A 16,566-nucleotide genomic window follows, 5' to 3' on the forward strand; every position below is an offset into this window, starting at 1 on the left:
TAATGACTCCCAGAGCTCTTGCTTGAGCGGGAACGGCTCATTCAGGCCCCAGCCTTTCCTATGTAGAGTGGGGATTCTGTTTTCGATCGACCCTGAATTTCACCTGCAGCTCGGTGAGGTCCCTTGGTAACTCTTCACGGGCTGCTTCGGACTGATTTATCCTGCATCATTTTGTGTCATCTGCAAACTCGGCCGCCTCCCTGGTTCCCCCTTTTCCCAGCTCACTTATGTCCATGTTGAGCAGCGTCGGGCCCAGTGCAGCCCCCCAGGGACCCCACTATTCACCTCTCTCCAGACTGAAAACTGCCCCTTTATTCCACCCCTTTGTTTCCTGTCTTTCCCCAGTTACTGACCCCATGTCCCGATTTTATAGGGACAGTCCCGATTTTTGCGGCTTTTTCTTATATAGGCTCCTATTACCCCCCACCCCATCCCGATTTTTCACATTTGCTGTCTGGTCACCCCACCCGCGAGGGACCTTCCCCCTTATCCCATGCCAGCTTAGTTTGCTTAAGAGCCTTGGGTGAGGGACCTTGTCACAGGCTTCCTGAAAGTCTAAGGACACTGGCTCCCCCTTGTCCACTTGTGTGGACCCCCTGGAAGAATTCTAATAGATCGGTGAGGCGTGATTTTCCTCTCCAAAAGCCAACACATCACGTTAGTCTCTGTGCCTGATCAAGCTGTTCTTTACCACGGTTTTAACCAGTTTGCCCGGTACTGAAGTTAGGCTCACCGGCCTAGAATTGCCAGGATCACCCCTGGAACCTTTTATAAAAATCGGCATCACATGAGCTACCCTCCAGCCATCTGGGCCAGAGGCGGAGTTAAGCGATTGGTGACACACCCCAGTGAGTAGTTCGGCAATTTCCTATCTGAGTTCCTGCCGAACTCGGGTGATTCCCAGCCGGGCCTAGGGACCTGTTCCTGGTTAATGTATCACTTTATTCCCAAACCTCCTCTACCGACGTCTCAATCTGGGGCAGTTCCTCAGATCTGTCACCCAAAAAACATGGCTCGGGTTTGGGAGTCTCCCTCCCATCCTCTGCAGTGAAGACCGAGGCAAAGAATTCATTTGGCTTCTCCGCAACGGCCTTGTCTTCCTTGAGTGTTCCCTTAGCACCTCGTTCACTGATTGTTGGTCAGGCTTCCTGCTTCTCACGGAGTTCGATTTTGTGTCATTTGCTGGTTGCTCTTTAAATTCTCTTTTGGCCCAACGATCCTTTTGCACTTGATTTGCCAGAGTTTAGGCTCCTTCCCTCACCGGGATTTGACTTTTTAAAGGACGCCTTTTCCTCTCTAACCTCCTCTTTCACTCTGCTCTTTCACCCTGGGGGCATTCTCTCCGGTTCTCTATTTTTCTTTCTCTGGGGTTTACATGTGGGGTTTACCCAGGCCTCTCCTGCAGTTGGGATGGATGGGGTGTCCTGTACCCAGGGGGAGGGAATGGGGGTGACCCTAGTAACATGGGAAAAAGAACGGGGTAGGATTGGAGCTGGGCAGAGGAGCCGTGGGGCCAGGCCTGCCCTGGCCCCATGGCTTGAACCGACCGGCCGGAGCCGGGCTCCGGCGCTGTGACTCCCCGCCCTCCCCTCCCCCCGCACGCCCCCCGGGCTCACCCTCCTCGCTCTGCTGGTCCGGGCTGGACTCCGAGTCCGAGGAGGACGCAGCCTCCTTCAGCCATTTTTTCCTCTTCTTCGGGGGAGGCTCCGCCTTCACCTTGGCGGGTTTGGGTTTGGGCTTCGGGGCGCCGGCCGGAGCGGCCTTAGGGGGGGCGGGTGCCGTGGGCTCCGTCTTCTCCGCTTTGGGGGCCTTGTCAGCCTTGGCCGGCTTGTCCGCCCGGGGCGGCTTCTCGGCCCGCTCCGCCTTGGGGGGCTTGTCCGACTTGGGGGCCCGCTCCACCTTCTCCGGCTTGGGGCCCTTCTCCGGCTTGGGGCCCTTCTCCGGCTTCTCCGGCTTGGGGCCCTTCTCCGGCTTGGGGCCCTTCTCCGGCATCTCTGCCCGCTCCGACGCCTCCGGTTGCTTCTCGGCCTTGGGCGGGGCCGGGACCTTAGGGCCTGAAGTCTTGGCCTGGTTTTGCCTCCTGCACGGGGCGGGAAGGGAGCAGGGGGCCCGTTAGGGACCCTGGCACCGGAGGCCCAGCCCGGAGCAGGCAGGAAACACGCCGGGGAGGGGTCGGGATGCACCCCCCTCCCTCTCTGCGCCCCCCCCTCACCTCACGGCCTGCAGCGGCCGGTGCCAGGGCTTCTTGGAGCAGACGCGTACGTAATCCTTCTTGTTGATGTTCTCCAGGAACTTCACGTAGAGACGCTGGTAGCGGTTCTTGGCATCCCCGAAATAGCCCAGGTACTGGGGAGGAGGGAGGGTGGAGCAGAGATCAGAGGAGAGACGAAAAGCGGGGGCGGCGGCTGCTCCTGGGGGTGTCTCCGACTCCCCCATCCGAAAGGGGAGCCGGGAACAGAGACGGAAACTTATCTCCCCAGTGTCCCCACCCCCGCTGGGCACGTGGCCCCTGGGAACCCCATCCTCATGGGGCACTGCCCCCCCCGGATCTTCCCCCCAACTAGCATTTCCTGGAGGTGATGCAGGAAAAGCCCTAGGCTGGCTTCGGGTGGGGTGGGGCAGGGTCACCCCCACGCTCCGGGGGAGGGCAGGGGACACTCACGTTGCTGGTGGCACAGAATTGCCGCTGCCCGTCCTTGATCTCGGGGGTGAATTTCTGCAGCAGGGCTTTCTGCACCCGCCAGATGGGGGGCGGCTCCCGGCCCGTCTGCAACGCCAGCTGGAGACACGGGGGAGAGAGGGGGTCACTCACTCCCGACCCGCAGCCCCTGGCTAGCCCAGCCCTGCCCCCCCACAGCTCTGCCAGTGCCCCTCTCTCCCAACCCGCAGCCTCCTGCCAGCCCAGCTCTGCCCCCCCCACCCCCCAGCTCTGCCGGTGCCCCTCACTCCCGACCCACAGCCCCTGCTAGCCCAGCCCTGCCGGTGCCCCTCACTCCTGACCCAAAGCCCCTGCTAGCCCAGCCCTGCCAGTGCCCCTCACTCCTGACCCAAAGCCCCTGCTAGCCCAGCCCTGGCCCCCCCAAGCTCTGCTGGTGCACCCCACTCCCGACCTGCAGCCTCTTGGTAGCCCAGCCCTGGGCTCCCTGCCAGTGCCCCTCACTCCCGACCCGCAGCCCCCCACCTTGAGGGCCTGGATGTCCTCCACGCGGATGACGAATTCGTCGCGTTCCCGGAAGATCCCCTCTCCCCCACTCTCGGCCTCCTCCTCGTCCGTCTCGCCGCACACGGCTGCCGTCTCCTGCTTCTTGGCCAGGTGCAGGGGCCGCGCGTCCTCCGGCTCCTCCAGCTCGGGGGAGGCCTGGGCCGGGGGCCCCTCGGGGGGCGGCGGGGGGGGCTCGGGGGGCGAGGCCGGGGAGGCGGCTGGGGGGGGCTCCTGCTGGGAGGCCTCAGAGGGGGCCGGGCTGGGCAGCTTCTCCTCCACCGCGGGGGCGTCTGTGGGTGGGGCGGGGGTAGGGTTAGCGCAGGTGTGTGTGGGGGGAATGAACCCTCTTACCCAGCATGCTGTAGGGCACCGGTCCCAGCCCTGCGGGTGCATGTAGCTGACGGTGGGGTGGGAGGGTCAGGGGGTGCCCTCTGGGGGATTCAGGGGTGTGGATTGGGGGTCCCGGGGGGAAGCACCGTGGGGGTAGGGCCATCCCCTGGGGGATCATAGTGAGTGGGGCGGGGTCTAGAGAGCTAGGGTGTGGGGTGTTCCGGGGAGCAGGGGACTGGGGGACCCCATAATAGGGGAATTGGGGGCACCCCAAATGGTTTGGGGGCACTCCATAGCAGAGTGCAGGGGATTCAGAGGCCCCAGGGACAAGAGGGGCCCCAGGGACAAGAGGGGACCCGGGGCCGAGGGAGGCGGGGATGTCCGGGGGATGTGGGGGGAGCGGGGCAGGGACAGGCCCCGGAGGTACTGGGGGACACAGGGCAGGGGGATGCTGGGACACCCCAGAGGATGCTGGAACCCCCCGGGGGGGTGTGAGGAGCCACGGGGGGGGATGTGGAGTGGGGGGATGCAGGGCGGGGGAGATGTGCTGCAGGAGAACCCACTGGGGGGACATGGGGCAGGGGATCACCCCGGGGGGATGTGGGGGGATACGGGGCAGGGGAGGACGCGGGGGGAGGACACACGGGGGGATGCGGGGCAGGGAAATCCCCCAGGGGAATGCGGGGCAGGGGAACCCCCCAGGGGGACGCAGGGCAGGGAGGATGTGTGGGGAGGAAACGCGGGGGGATGAGAGGTGGGGGACTCCCTGGGGGGACGCGGGCCAGGAAGGAGGCAGGGGGGACGCGAAGCAGGGGGACCCCCCAGGGAGACGCGAGGCAGGGAGGACGCATGGGGAGGAGACGCAGGGGGAAGCGAGGTGGGGGACCCCCCGGGGGGACGCAGGCCGGGGAGGAGGCAGGGTCCCGCCAGGCAGGGGGACCCCCCGGGGGGACACAGGACAGGGAGGAGGCAGGTGGACCCCCTGGGGGGACGCAGGACAGGGAGGAGGCAGGGTCCCGCAAGGCAGGGGGACCCCCCGGGGAGACGCGGGGCTGGCACGCGGCACCCACCGGCCCCGTCGCCCTCCTTGCGCTCGGCCGGGTCGTCCAGGGCGGAGATGGCGGACGAGATGCTCTTCTGCAGGTCCTGGTTCTTGCCCACCGAGTCCTCCTCGTCGGAGGAAAACGAGGGCAGCGTCTCCAGGTTGCGTTTCAGCTCCTCGTCCAGCCGCTTGCAGGGACTGGTGCAGCTCATGACCAGCCCCTCGCCCTCGGCCCCGTCCAGCGCCCCCGGCAGCAGGGGGGGCGCCAGGCCGAAGGGGGGCTGGGCCGCGGGGGGCCGTGGGGTCTTGGGGGGGCTGGCGGCGGCCGTGGGCAGCTGCTGCCGCTTGCCCGACTTGAGGAAGTCCAGGAAGGAGGCCATGAAGCCCGACTTCATCTCCGGCTGCTTCTCCTCCACCTCCCGGATCTTCGCCTTGATCTTCTCCCGCGTCTGGCTGCTATCCAGCCCGGCCTCGGGGGGCACCGGCCCAGGGGGGGCCGGCTCTGCCGGGGCCCCCTCGCCGCCCTTGGGCACCGCCAGCTTGATCTGGGGGGAGAACGGGGCTCAGGGGCGCTGCGGGGACGCCCCTCCTCCAGGCTCCCTGCCCCCCGGGAGCCCTCGGCTGCCCCCAGGCCCCAACTCCCAGGAGACCTTGACACCCAACCCCCCAGGAGCCCCCCCCCACATCCCTCAATAGATTAGCTGGCTGGGAGCCACAGATCAGCCCCCCCCCCCTCCCCAGCCAAGACCCCTCCCTCTCCAGCCAGGGCCCCGCCCCTAGAGTCCCTCCCTCCCTAGCCAGGGCCCCGCCCCCAGCCAAAGCCCCTCCCTCTCCAGCCTGGGCCCCGCCCCCAGCCTATCCCTCCCCAGTCAGGGCCCCATCTCCTCACAACCCCTCCCTCCTCAGCCAGGGCCCCGCCCCCAGCCAAAGCCCCCCCTCTCCAGCCAGGGCCCCGCCCCCAGCCTATCCCTCCCCAGTCAGGGCCCCATCCCCTCACAACCCCTCCCTCCTCAGCCAGGGCCCCGCCCCCAGCCAAAGCCCCTCCCTCCCCAGTCAGGGCCCCACCCCTTCACAGACCCTCCCTCTAAAGCCAGGGCCCCACCCCCAGCCCCTTGCTCCCCAGCCAGGGCCCCGCCCTCCCCGTTACCTTGAGCGGCTTGAGGGGCTCGGCGCCGGCCCCTCCTTCGCCCCCCTCCTCACCCCCCTTCTTGCCCCGCCCCCGCCCCCTACCCCGGGGCTTCTTGGCGCCGTCGGGGGGCAGGACGCCGTGGGGCTCGGCCAGGGGCCGGATGCGGGGCCGGCCGCGGGGCCGGGGGGGCCCGTCCCGCTTGGGCTTGGTGGGCTTGCGTCCCCGCTTCTTGGGGCCGTCGGTGGCGCTGTGGTGGGGGCAGAAGTCGATGTCGCCCATGGGGCTGAGGCTTGGCCGGGCCCGGCAGCTGGAGATGAGGTCAGGCAGCAGGTCGGGCAGGCGCCGGCTGTTCAGGCGGATGTCGGCCGGCACGTCGGCCTTGTCCTCGTCGTCCTGGAACTCGTATTCCTGGGCGTAGGCCTTCTTGGGGGGCTGGAACGGGGGGTCCCGCTTCTTGAGCAGGTGGAAGGAGGTGGTCTTCAGCAGCTTCTTGGGCTTGGAGGAGCAGAAGATGGGCGAGGTGAGGCCCGGCTTGGCCGCCCCCTCCGGCCCGCCGTGGCCCGCCTGGATCAGCCCCAGCGGCTCGGCGTTGACGGTGGAGGGCAGCTCGTGCTTGACCGGCTCCATGGCCAGGTGGGAGCCGTCCCCGCCCTCGCCGGGGCAGTAGCCCTGGTACCCCTGGCCGGCCGGCAGCATGTCGTAGCCGCCGGCCCCCCCCTTCAGGCCCTCGGCCCGCTCCAGGCTGGGGGGCTCGTCCTCCCCGCAGCCCGGCTTGGGGAAGTCGTCGGGGCCGCAGGCCCCCGGCCCGAACATGTCCTCCATGCCGGGGAAGAAGCTGCGGTCCTCGTCCTGCAGCAGCGAGTCGGGGAAGCAGATGGAGGTGAGGGGCACGAAGCGCTGCTTGGAGCCCTGTGGGCTGGGGCTCTCAAACTGGTCCTTGGCCTCCAGCCGGGCCTGGGGCACCTGCTGGGAGGAGTCGGGCTCCAGGCCGGCCCCGCCCTGGCCCAGGTGGGACTCCAGGCTCAGGTCGGGCTCCAGGAAGTCCTGGATCTCCTGGGACTGGCCCAGCACCTCCATGTTCTCGGCCTGCAGCTGGCCCTGGAGCTGGGGTGACTGCTGGGGGTCCAGACCCTGCGAGCGGACGTGGGCTTGGTGCAGGTGAGCTTCCAGGGCCTGCAGCTGGAGCTGGGGCGAGGGGGGCTCGGGCGGGTGCAGGCGCTGCGGCTCCAGCAGGTGCACCTTGGCCCGGGGATGCAGCTGGCTCTGGGTGTGCGTCAGCACCGACTGCAGCAGCTGGGATTGTTGCTGCTGCTGCTGGGGGGGCAGGGAGAGCTGGGGCAGGTCGGGGGACGAGTCCAGCAGCAGCGGCGCCCCCTGCTGGCCGGGCAGCAGCTCCATGGGCGGGGGCTCGCCCACCATGCGGTGGGGCTGGGGGCCGTGCTCGGGGGTCTTCTGCAGGTAGGAGTGGGCCTGGCCCAGGTCCTTGGCCCCGGCTTGCAGGTGCTCCACTGACTTCTTCATGTCCTGGGCGTAGCTCTCCATGGAGCCGGCCTGGTGGCTGTAATGCACCACGGAGGTGGCGAGCGCTTCTGGGGTGGAGCGGGCGTGGGGCCGCTCCCCTTTCTTCTTCTCCTTCAGGCCCTGCAGAGACAGCTCCAGGCCCTGGCTGTCCAGGTTGGAGTTGGTGCGGATGACACTCTGCAGGTGGTAGCGCTCCTCGGACTTGCTGAGCCCCCCGTAGGCCAGCCCCTTGGCCCCCCGCTCCTCGCACTGCACCAGCCCCTCGGCCGGCCCCCGTGGGGGTGGCGTCTGGGACTGCAGTAGGTGCTGAATGAGGAAATCCTCGTCCTCCGCCCGCTCGGCCGCCAGCAGGTCCGACTCGGCCTTGGCCTTGCCATAGGAGGCCGCCCGCTCCACGCCCGGGTAGCTCTGCCCGTGCGCCGGCTGCATGAAGGAAGGCGACAGCACCGACGTCAGGTACTTCTGGGACTGGCCGGGCGAGTTCACGCTCTGGGGCCGGGCGGCCGTGGGCGACTGCAGGGGCCGGCCGATCTGCGAGGGGCTGGAGTCGGGGAGGCTCTGCCCGTGGGCGTAGCCGATGGGCTGCGGGTGGCTGGGCATGGCGGGTGAGTGCCCGGTGCTGTAGCTCAGCGAGGGGCTGGCGGTGGGCATGCCCTGGGAGTGGGCCGGCCCGTAGCTGGGCGTCTGGCTCACCGAGACGTGGGGCTCGGCCTGGACGCTGTAACCCACCGTCGACAGCCCCTGCAGCTGCTCCGGAGAGTAGGCCTGGCTCTGACTCACGCAGGGCTGCAGCCCCTGCCCGGCCTGCCCGCCCTGCCCGCCCGGCTGGGCCTGCCCCGGGCCGTAGCTCTGGGCCTTGCTGACGCTGGTCAGGTCCTGCGCCTGGCTGCCGCTGAACTGGGAGGCCTGGCTGACGGAGGAGAGGCTCTGGGACTGGCTGACGGCGTAGCTCTGGGGCTGGTTCATGGACAGTAGGCTCTGGGGCTGGCCGGGCGAGTAGGCCTGGGACTGGCTGGCGATGACCGAGCTGGGCTTGGCGACGGAGACGGAGAAGCTGCTTTGGCACTTGGGGGTGGCGGTGGAGCGGGGGGTCTGGCGGGAGGCCGAGTAGCTCTTGGATTTGGAGGAGGAGCCGGCCGCCGCGCCCGAGTAGCCGGGCGACTGGATGATGGGCCGGTAGCTCTGCCCGGGTTCCTGGCGGGGGGCCTGCGACGGCTTCTGGGAGCCCTCGGAGCCGGCGGGCGAGGGCTCGCCCAGGGGGCTGCAGGAGAGGCCGGCGCGGTGGGACATCTGCTGGTAGCTGCCCCCACAGCTCAGGTAGTGCTGGAGGGAGTGGGCGGCGGGCAGCTGCGGTTGGGCGCTGGAGGGGCGCTGGTAGTGCTTGATGACGCTGTCCTGCCGGGGGATGGCCCGCTCCATGGAGGCGGCGGGCGAGCTGGAGAAGACGGAGGTGTTGTACAGCTGCGAGGACTGATCCGAGGGCCCCAGGGAGGACGAGAGCAGGTTGAACTGGGAGGGCAGGTGGCGGGAGGCCGACTCCTGGGCACTGCGGTAGGCCGAGCTCTGGGAGGGCAGGCCGGTGCCCAGCACGGCGCTGCCCAGCCGGTCGAAGCTGAGGGAGGAGGGGACGCTGGCCTGGGAGGATTTGATGTGCAGCAGCGGGTCGTGCGGGGACAGGAGCCCGTTGGAGCTGGGGCTGAAGGCCGCATCCTGCAGGCTGAGCGAGGAGCTGACCGGGAAGCTGCGCCCGCTGAAGGAGGCCGGGTGCTGGTAGGCCGACAGCGCCGAGGACGACGGGAAGGTGCCCGAGCCGGGGATGGCGCCCGAGATGAAGAGCTCAGCCGGGGCCGGAGTGTGCATGGCTGGGGGGGGAACGGAGGGGTCAGAGACAGGAGCGGCACCCGCCTGCACCCACAGCCCCCGCCCGGGACAGGCACCCTCGGGCCTCTGCCCCAAGGCCCCCTTGGGGAGATCTGGGTCCTACAGCGGGGCTGGGGGTGGGGCTTGAACAGAGGGCGGGGCTAAGGGGGGCGGCCCGGGCCTGGCTGAGGGGCAGGGCTAAGGGGGGCAGCCCGGGCCTGGCTGGGGGGTGGGAGTAAGGCCTACAGTGGGGCATGCCCCGCCCCTGCTGGACTGTCCTTGTACAGGCCCCGCCCCCTGGAGGAGACTCTCCCCACCCCCACGTACCTGTCTGCCAGGAGGGGGTGCGGAACTGGGAGAGCAGCGAGGAGGCCGAGGGGCCGGGCTGAGGGGCCCGCGACTCCAGCGCCGAGATGAGGTTCATGACGGAGGCATCGGGGGTGGCGCTGCTGGCATGATGGAGTCCCGTCTCGAAGAGCCCGGAGAGACCTGGGAGGGGGGAGAGACAGTGAGGGGGGCACAGGCAGACGGGGGCAGGGCGGACGGGAGCAGGGCAGATGGACAGGTGGGGGCAGGGCAGACGGGGGCAGAGACAGGGAAGACGGGGGCAGGGCAGACGGACAGACGGGGGCAGAGACAGGGGAGATGGGACAGACAGACGGGGGCAGGGCAGACGGACAGACGGGGGCAGGGCAGACGGACAGACGGGGGCAGGGCATTGTGGGAGTGCTGGCAGGACAGACTGGCAGAGGAGGACGGGCAGAGAGGGGAGAAGAGCGAGGGCGGGGGGGGGGGGGAGACAGGCAGAGGGAACCAGACCCATGGATAATGGGGGGCAGAGCAGTCGGGCGGGAGGGGCAGGTGGACACGCAGACATCCAGGGACGGACGGACGATGGGCTGCAGAGAGACAGGTGGGGGTGAGAGGGAGCAGACGCACAGCGGGACAGGCACGCAACCAGGAGGATGGACAGACACACAGGGGCAGGGGCACATGGCCAGGACGACGGACGGATGGACAGACACAGGGGGAGGGGCACACGGCCAGGAGGACGGATGGATGGACACATGGGTGAGGGGCACACGGCCAGGAGGACGGATGGATGGACACCCGGGGGAGGGGCACACGGCCAGGAGGACGGACGGATGGACAGACACAGGGGGAGGGGCACACGGCCCGGAGGACGGATGGATGGACACCCGGGGGAGGGGCACACGGCCCGGAGGACGGACACACGGGGGAGGGGCACACGGCCCGGAGGACGGACACACGGGGGAGGGGCACACGGCCAGGAGGAAGGACGGATGGACAGACACAGGGGGAGGGGCACACGGCCCGGAGGACGGACACACGGCCAGGAGGACAGACGGATGGACAGACACAGGGGGAGGGGCACACGGCCCGGAGGACGGACACACGGGGCAGGGGCACACGGCCAGGAGGACGGACGCGCGAGCGGGAGAAGACGGAGACGTACCTGCGGGGTGGTGGTTCGTGGCGTAGCCCTGCAGGGGGTGGGGGGCGGCGTAGGCCTGGCGGTGCAGAATGTCCGTGTCGGGATGGGACGTCCGGGACCCGCCGTACACCAGGCTGGGGGCAGGGGAGGGGAACAGCATCAGTGACAGTCACGCCCCCCCCAACCCTGCCCCCAGCTCTGGGGGGCGGGGCACGGGGGCCTGTCCTCTCTAGGGGGCGCCGGCTCCCATCCAGCCCCAGGGCAGGGACTGGCTGGCTCAGGGGCGGGGAATGGGGCACGGGGCCTTTCCTCTCTGGGGGGCACCAGCTCCATCAGTGATCCCTCTGCAGTGGGGGAGGGGCTTTCACCAGGGATCCCCCCCATGCCGTGTGTCGTCCCCCCCCAGTTGTGTCTCCCACACGCACACCCTGAAGAAGCAGAACCCAGCTCATGGATCCCCCCTCCCCAGCCTCCCGGCTCAGAGAAGCGGGAAGGTTTCCCCCCATCCCCCTCCCCGCATCTGGTACAGGAGTGTGGTGACAGCAGGGCATTCTGGGAAACGTAGTCCCTGGCTCTGGTTCCAGATGTCTGATTTCCCCCCCCCCCCCCCCCCCGCACTTCCCAGCTTCGCTGACGGCACAGGAAGGAGCCTGGCACCAAAACGGAGATGCACAGCCCCCCCCCAGCCCATCCCTGCCCCCCCCCCACAGCCTGCCAGTGCCCCTCACTCCCGGCCCGCAGCCCCCGGGCTCCCCTGCATCCCCGAGAGGTGTGAAGACAGATTTAGGTTTTTCCAACCACCTACTAAGCAGAGGGAACTGCCCAGCTGGGAACCGTACCCGGATCAGACCCTAAGCTCTGCCCAGCAAGTACACCCCCTCTCCCCGTTACAAGAGAACCCAGGAGTCCTGGCTCTCAACCCCCCCACCCCCCCAACAACACCTCCGCTGGTCTCCCTGGTGCCTGCACCCAGCACTGAACCCCTCGGAGGCTCTGTTCCTCCTGGGCATGCGACACTGGGCAGGTGCAACTGGGAGCCCAGGGATCCATGCGCCATGCAGCGAAGGCCCGGCCCAGGCTGCGGGGCCCTGCAGCCCCTCAATGCAACTGGCTGCGGACAGATGCAGGCGTGAGCCAGGGCAAAGCTGCAACCTCTCCAGAGAGGCAAATGAACACCCCAGGTGCATGCAGCCGTCTGCAGAATGAGGTATGCGCCGCGGCGCGAATGCATGGGATTTGCCCGGGCCCAGGCCCGCTGAGCAATGCATGCACTGCGGCAATCCATGCACCCCGCAGCTGCAATCCCCTGGACAAGGGCGGATGCAGCAGGCAGTGAATGCAGGGACTGCGCTAAGGAGCCCCTTTGAGAGAGAGACATGCAGGTACCATAGCAAATGCATGCAGCATGGTGGTGCACCCTGATGCAGAGAGATGCATGCACAATTGCATGCAGCACAGGGATGCACCCTGATGCAAAGAGATGCATGCACAACTGCATGCATCACAGGGATGCGCCCTGATGCAGAGAGATGCATGCACAACTGCATGCAGCACGGGGATGCGCCCTGATGCAGAGAGATGCATGCACAATTGCATGCAGCACGGGGATGTGCCCTGATGCAGAGAGATGCGTGCACAATTGCATGCAGCATGGGGATGCGCCCTGATGCAGAGAGATGCATGCACAATTGCATGCAGCACGGGGATGTGCCCTGATGCAGAGAGATGCGTGCACAATTGCATGCAGCACGGGGATGCGCCCTGATGCAGAGAGATGCATGCACAATTGCATGCTGCACGGGGATGCGCCCTGATGCAGAGAGATGCATGCACAATTGCATGCAGCATGGGGATGTGCCCTGATGCAGAGAGATGCACGCACAATTGCATGCAATATGGGATGCAACGTGATGCAGAGAGATGCAGGAATCACAGCAAATAGATGCATTGTGCAGGTGCAAGAGAGCTGCAGCTAGCATGGAAAATGCATGCACCATACGGATACAACTGCCTGCAGAGACATGCAAAGCAATGTCCGTTTCAGGCAAATCTCCCTGTGGAAGGATACACACCCCACGGAGGGAATGCATGGGCTGCGCCCAAGGACCTCTTTGCAGAGAGATGCATGCACCACCGTAAATGCACGGGCCTCGGAGGTGCAAAAGCCTGCCGAGAGCTGCCTCTGCGCCCTTGCAAACGCATTCACCGAGCAGGTGCGTGCACCGTGTGGCAAAGGCATGCACCATGGTGGGGAGCAATGGCACACATTACGCACATGCAACCACCCCCAGCAGGATGCATGCGCCATGCAGCAAACGCCTGGGCTGGGCAGGGGCCTGCATGCGCCACGCAGGGGCAGCAATTGGCAGGAGGGTGCAAGCAGCACCGAAAACTCCCTTCACCATCCAGAGGCAACTGCGTCTACCAGGCACACGGCATGCGATGCCTGCAGCGCCCTGCAGGCTGCACCCCGGAGCACCTCTGCGCTGAGGGCAGATGCATTATCCATGTGGGGGGGGTTCTGCTTGCAGAATGCCTGCACCTCCCCTGCCCCCACCCCGCAGCTGCACCTGCCTCCAGGACATATGCACCGCAGGGGGTGAAGAGCAGGCCAGGTGGGCGCCACCCCACACAGCCCCCCCGAAACGCAGCCCACAAGCAGGCAGCAAGAGCCCAGCCCCCAAACCTACTAGGCCCTACTCCCAGAGGAGTCCTGGCTCCCAGCCCCCACCCCCACTCTAACCACTAGTCCCTACTCCCCTCCCAGAGCTGGGAATAGAACCCAGGAGTCCTGGCTCCGAGTCACGCCCCCCCCCCTCTAACCACTAGACCCCACTCCCCAGCCCCAGTGACCCCTGCTCCCCTCCCCCGCCTTCCAGCTCCTGGAACCAGCAGCTCCCACTCACTGGGGCTCTGCTGGGGGGCAGGGGGGGTGTCACACAGAAATTGGTGCCTTCGGGGGGGGGGCAGAATGCAGACGCTTCTGGGGGTATGGGGAACAGCCAACGCCTGGGGGGCGGGGACTGCGTCCCATCCCCTCCCCTGCAGCCAGGACCTCCCCAGCAGTGTGGGAGTGGGGTGGGAGGTCACACACTCACCGCCGCCCCCTGCCCAGGGGGACACACACACCCCCGGCCCCCATTCTGTCAGGGGAGCAGCCCGGAAACCCACAAACTCATCGCACACTTGGGGGTTCGGGGACGCAGGCCCCTGCCCCCCACGCTGGGACCAGTGGGGCTGGCCGAAGGGGGTCAAGGCTGAGCCAGAGGGAAAGAAACCCCCTCCCGCAACAGCCTCCCCACACTCCTCCCCTCCCCCATGGATCTCCTCCTCCCCCCAAACTTCTACCTTCCCCCCACCCCCACCAGTGCGGCCCCAGCACGAGGGCAACTCTCAAGCCCATGGTACAGAGAGAGATACTGAGCGCCAGGGAAGGTCAGAGCTTGCAACAAAACTGGGGAAAGAACCCAGGAGTCCTGGCTCCCAGCCCTCCCTGCTCTACCCACTAGACCCCACTCCCCTCCCAGAGCCAGGGAGAGAACCCAGGAGTCCTGGCTCCCAGCCCCCCCTGCTCTACCCACTAGACTCCACTCCCCTCCCAGAGCCGGGGAGAGAACCCAGGAGTCCCAGCTCCCAGCCCCCGGCTCTAACCACTAGATCTTACTGTTTCAGACATGTTCAGAGAAAGGTCTCAGACGGTACCAGGACATCTCAGGGGAGTGGGCCTGGGAGCCAGGACTCCTGGGTTCTGTGACCAGCTCTGGGAGGGGAGTGGGGTCTAGTGGTTGGAGTGGGGGGGCTGGGAGCCAGGACTCCTGGGTTCTCTCCCTAGCTCTGGGAGGGGAATGGGGTCTAGTGGTTGGAGTGGGGGGGCTGGGAGCCAGGACTCCTGGGTTCTCTCCCTAGCTCTGGGAGGGGAGTGGGGTCTAGTGGTTAGAGTGGGGGGGCTGGGAGCCAGGACTCCTGGGTTCTCTCCCTGCCTGTAGAATGGGAGGGGGGTTCTAGTGGGTTGGAGCTGTGGGGCGGGGGAGGGCTGAGCGCCAGGACTCTTGGGTTCCATTCTTGACTCGTTCTGCACTTGCTCTCTAAGGGGGGGATTCCCGGAGCCCCTCCCCCAGCGGCGACACCCCCAGTCGGCTCCCAGCACCCCGGTGTTGGTTGGTGCTGCCCAGGGCACGATGGGGCCCGCTTGTCCCAGCCCCCCACCCTGCTCTCTAAGAGGCCTATTGGGGGGCAGGGGGATCCCTAATAGGCCTCCCCCAGCTGGGAGGCCCCAGGCTCCCCAGATGGGCTGGGGAAGGGGTGCAAAACTGAGCCCGGCTTGGCCTTGTGCACAGGTGTGTGTGTGTGGGGGGGCGCCTCCCCCGTGCACGGATTTCGGGGGCCCTGCACCCCCTTCCCCATGCAAAGGGCGGGGGGAGCCCCCAATGCACCCCCGCCTTCCCCAGGGCGGCTCCGCCGTACCCGGGGGGGGTGGGGGGGCCCGATCCCGGCAGGCCGCGGCCCCCCCCCCCCGCCCCGCTCACCTGGCCTTGGCCGATCGCTCGTAGCTCCATCCCGGGCCGGCGCCCAGCGGGTCCCCGAAGCCGGCGCTGGGGTAGTTCCTGTCCATGGGGCCGGCGGGGGGGGGGGGCGCAGCACGCGCGCCCCGGGGGCCCCCAGGTGCCGCGCCTCGGCCTGCAGGGGCGGGGGGAGGGAGGGAGGGGGGGCGCGGCGGGGAGGGGGCTCGGAGGGGGAGGGGGCGCTGCCGGAGGGGGGGGGGGTCCCCCCGCCGCTGCCCCCGGCCGCTGCCCGCCCGCCTGGCGGGCTCAGGCCCCGGGCTGGCGGCGCTGGCGCTGGGGCTGCGGGAGGCGGCGGCCGCTGGCGAGGCGGATCATGGTGCAGCCATGTTCGCTGGGTGTCTCTGTCCGCCCCGCTTCCTCCCACAATCCCGTGCTGGGGGGAGGAGAAGGGGGGGAATGAGACAGAGACGGGGGAGGAGGGAGAGAGACGGAGCGGGGGGGGGGGGGTCGGGGAGGGAGGGAGTGTGGGGCAGGGAGAGGGGAGGGGGGCAGGGATGGAGGGAGCGGGGTAGAGACGGGGGATGGAGGGAATGGGGTAGGGATAGAGGAGGAGAGAAGGGTCAAGGAAGGAGGGAGTGGGGCAGAGAGAGGAGGGGGCAGGATGGGGAAGGAAGGGATGGGGCAGAGAGAGGAGGAAGGGGTAGGGAAGGAGGGAGTGGGGCAGAGAGAGGAGGGGGAAGGAAGTGAAGGGGCAGAGAGAGGAGGGAGGGAGGGGTAGGGAAGGAGGGAGTGGGGCAGAGAGAGGAGGGGGAAGGAAGGGATGGGGCAGAGAGAGGAGGGAGGGAGGGGTAGGGAAGGAGGGAGTGGGGCAGAGAGAGGAGGGGGAAGGAAGGGATGGGGCAGAGAGAGGAGGGAGGGGAAGGAGGAGTGGGGCAGAGAGAGGAGGAGGGAGGGGTGGGGAAGGAGGGAGTGGGGCAGAGAGAGGAGGAGGGAGGGGTGGGGAAGGAGGGAGTGGGGCAGAGAGAGGAGGAGGGAGGGGTAGGGAAGGAGGGAGTGGGGCAGAGAGAGGAGGGGAAGGAATGGGGCTGAGAGAGGAGGGAGGGGAAGGAGGAGTGGGGCAGAGAGGAGGGAGGGGAGGGATGGGGAAGGAAGGAATGGGGCAGAGAGAGGAGGGAGGGAGGGATGGGGAAGGAAGGAATGGGGCTGAGAGAGGAGGGAGGGGTGGGGAAGGAGGGAGTGGGGCAGAGAGAGGAGGAGGGAGGGGTAGGGAAGGAGGGAGTGGGGCAGAGAGAGGAGGGGAAGGAATGGGGCTGAGAGAGGAGGGAGGGGAAGGAGGAGTGGGGCAGAGAGGAGGGAGGGGAGGGATAGGGAAGGAAGGAATGGGGCAGAGAGAGGAGGGAGGGAGGGGTAGGGAAGGAGGGAGTGGGGCAGAGAGAGGAGGGGAAGGAATGGGGCTGAGAGAGGAGGGAGGGGAAGGAGGAGTGGGGCAGAGAGGAGGGAGGGGAGGGATGGGGAAGGAAGGAA

At 67.8% G+C, this 16,566-nt stretch overlaps 1 protein-coding gene across 1 annotated transcript; it reads right to left on the reverse strand.

The window, feature by feature from the left end:
* Nucleotides 1–958: 958 nt before the first annotated feature.
* On the reverse strand, nt 959–15,162 carry PRR12 (proline rich 12). Its single transcript, XM_054005616.1, has 10 exons — nt 15,067–15,162; nt 10,562–10,674; nt 9,412–9,573; nt 5,722–9,086; nt 4,603–5,119; nt 3,182–3,492; nt 2,663–2,779; nt 2,213–2,346; nt 1,617–2,080; nt 959–993 (listed from the first exon to the last, which is right to left on the reverse strand). The coding sequence occupies exons 1-10, from the start codon at nt 15,150–15,152 to the stop codon at nt 959–961; spliced, it is 5,304 nt and encodes a 1,767-aa protein (XP_053861591.1). The 5' UTR covers nt 15,153–15,162.
* Between the last annotated feature and the right edge of the window lie 1,404 nt (nt 15,163–16,566).

The sequence above is a fragment of the Malaclemys terrapin genome, chromosome 15 (genome assembly GCF_027887155.1).
Source record: "Malaclemys terrapin pileata isolate rMalTer1 chromosome 15, rMalTer1.hap1, whole genome shotgun sequence".
In the NCBI taxonomy this organism is placed as follows: domain Eukaryota; kingdom Metazoa; phylum Chordata; order Testudines; family Emydidae; genus Malaclemys; species Malaclemys terrapin.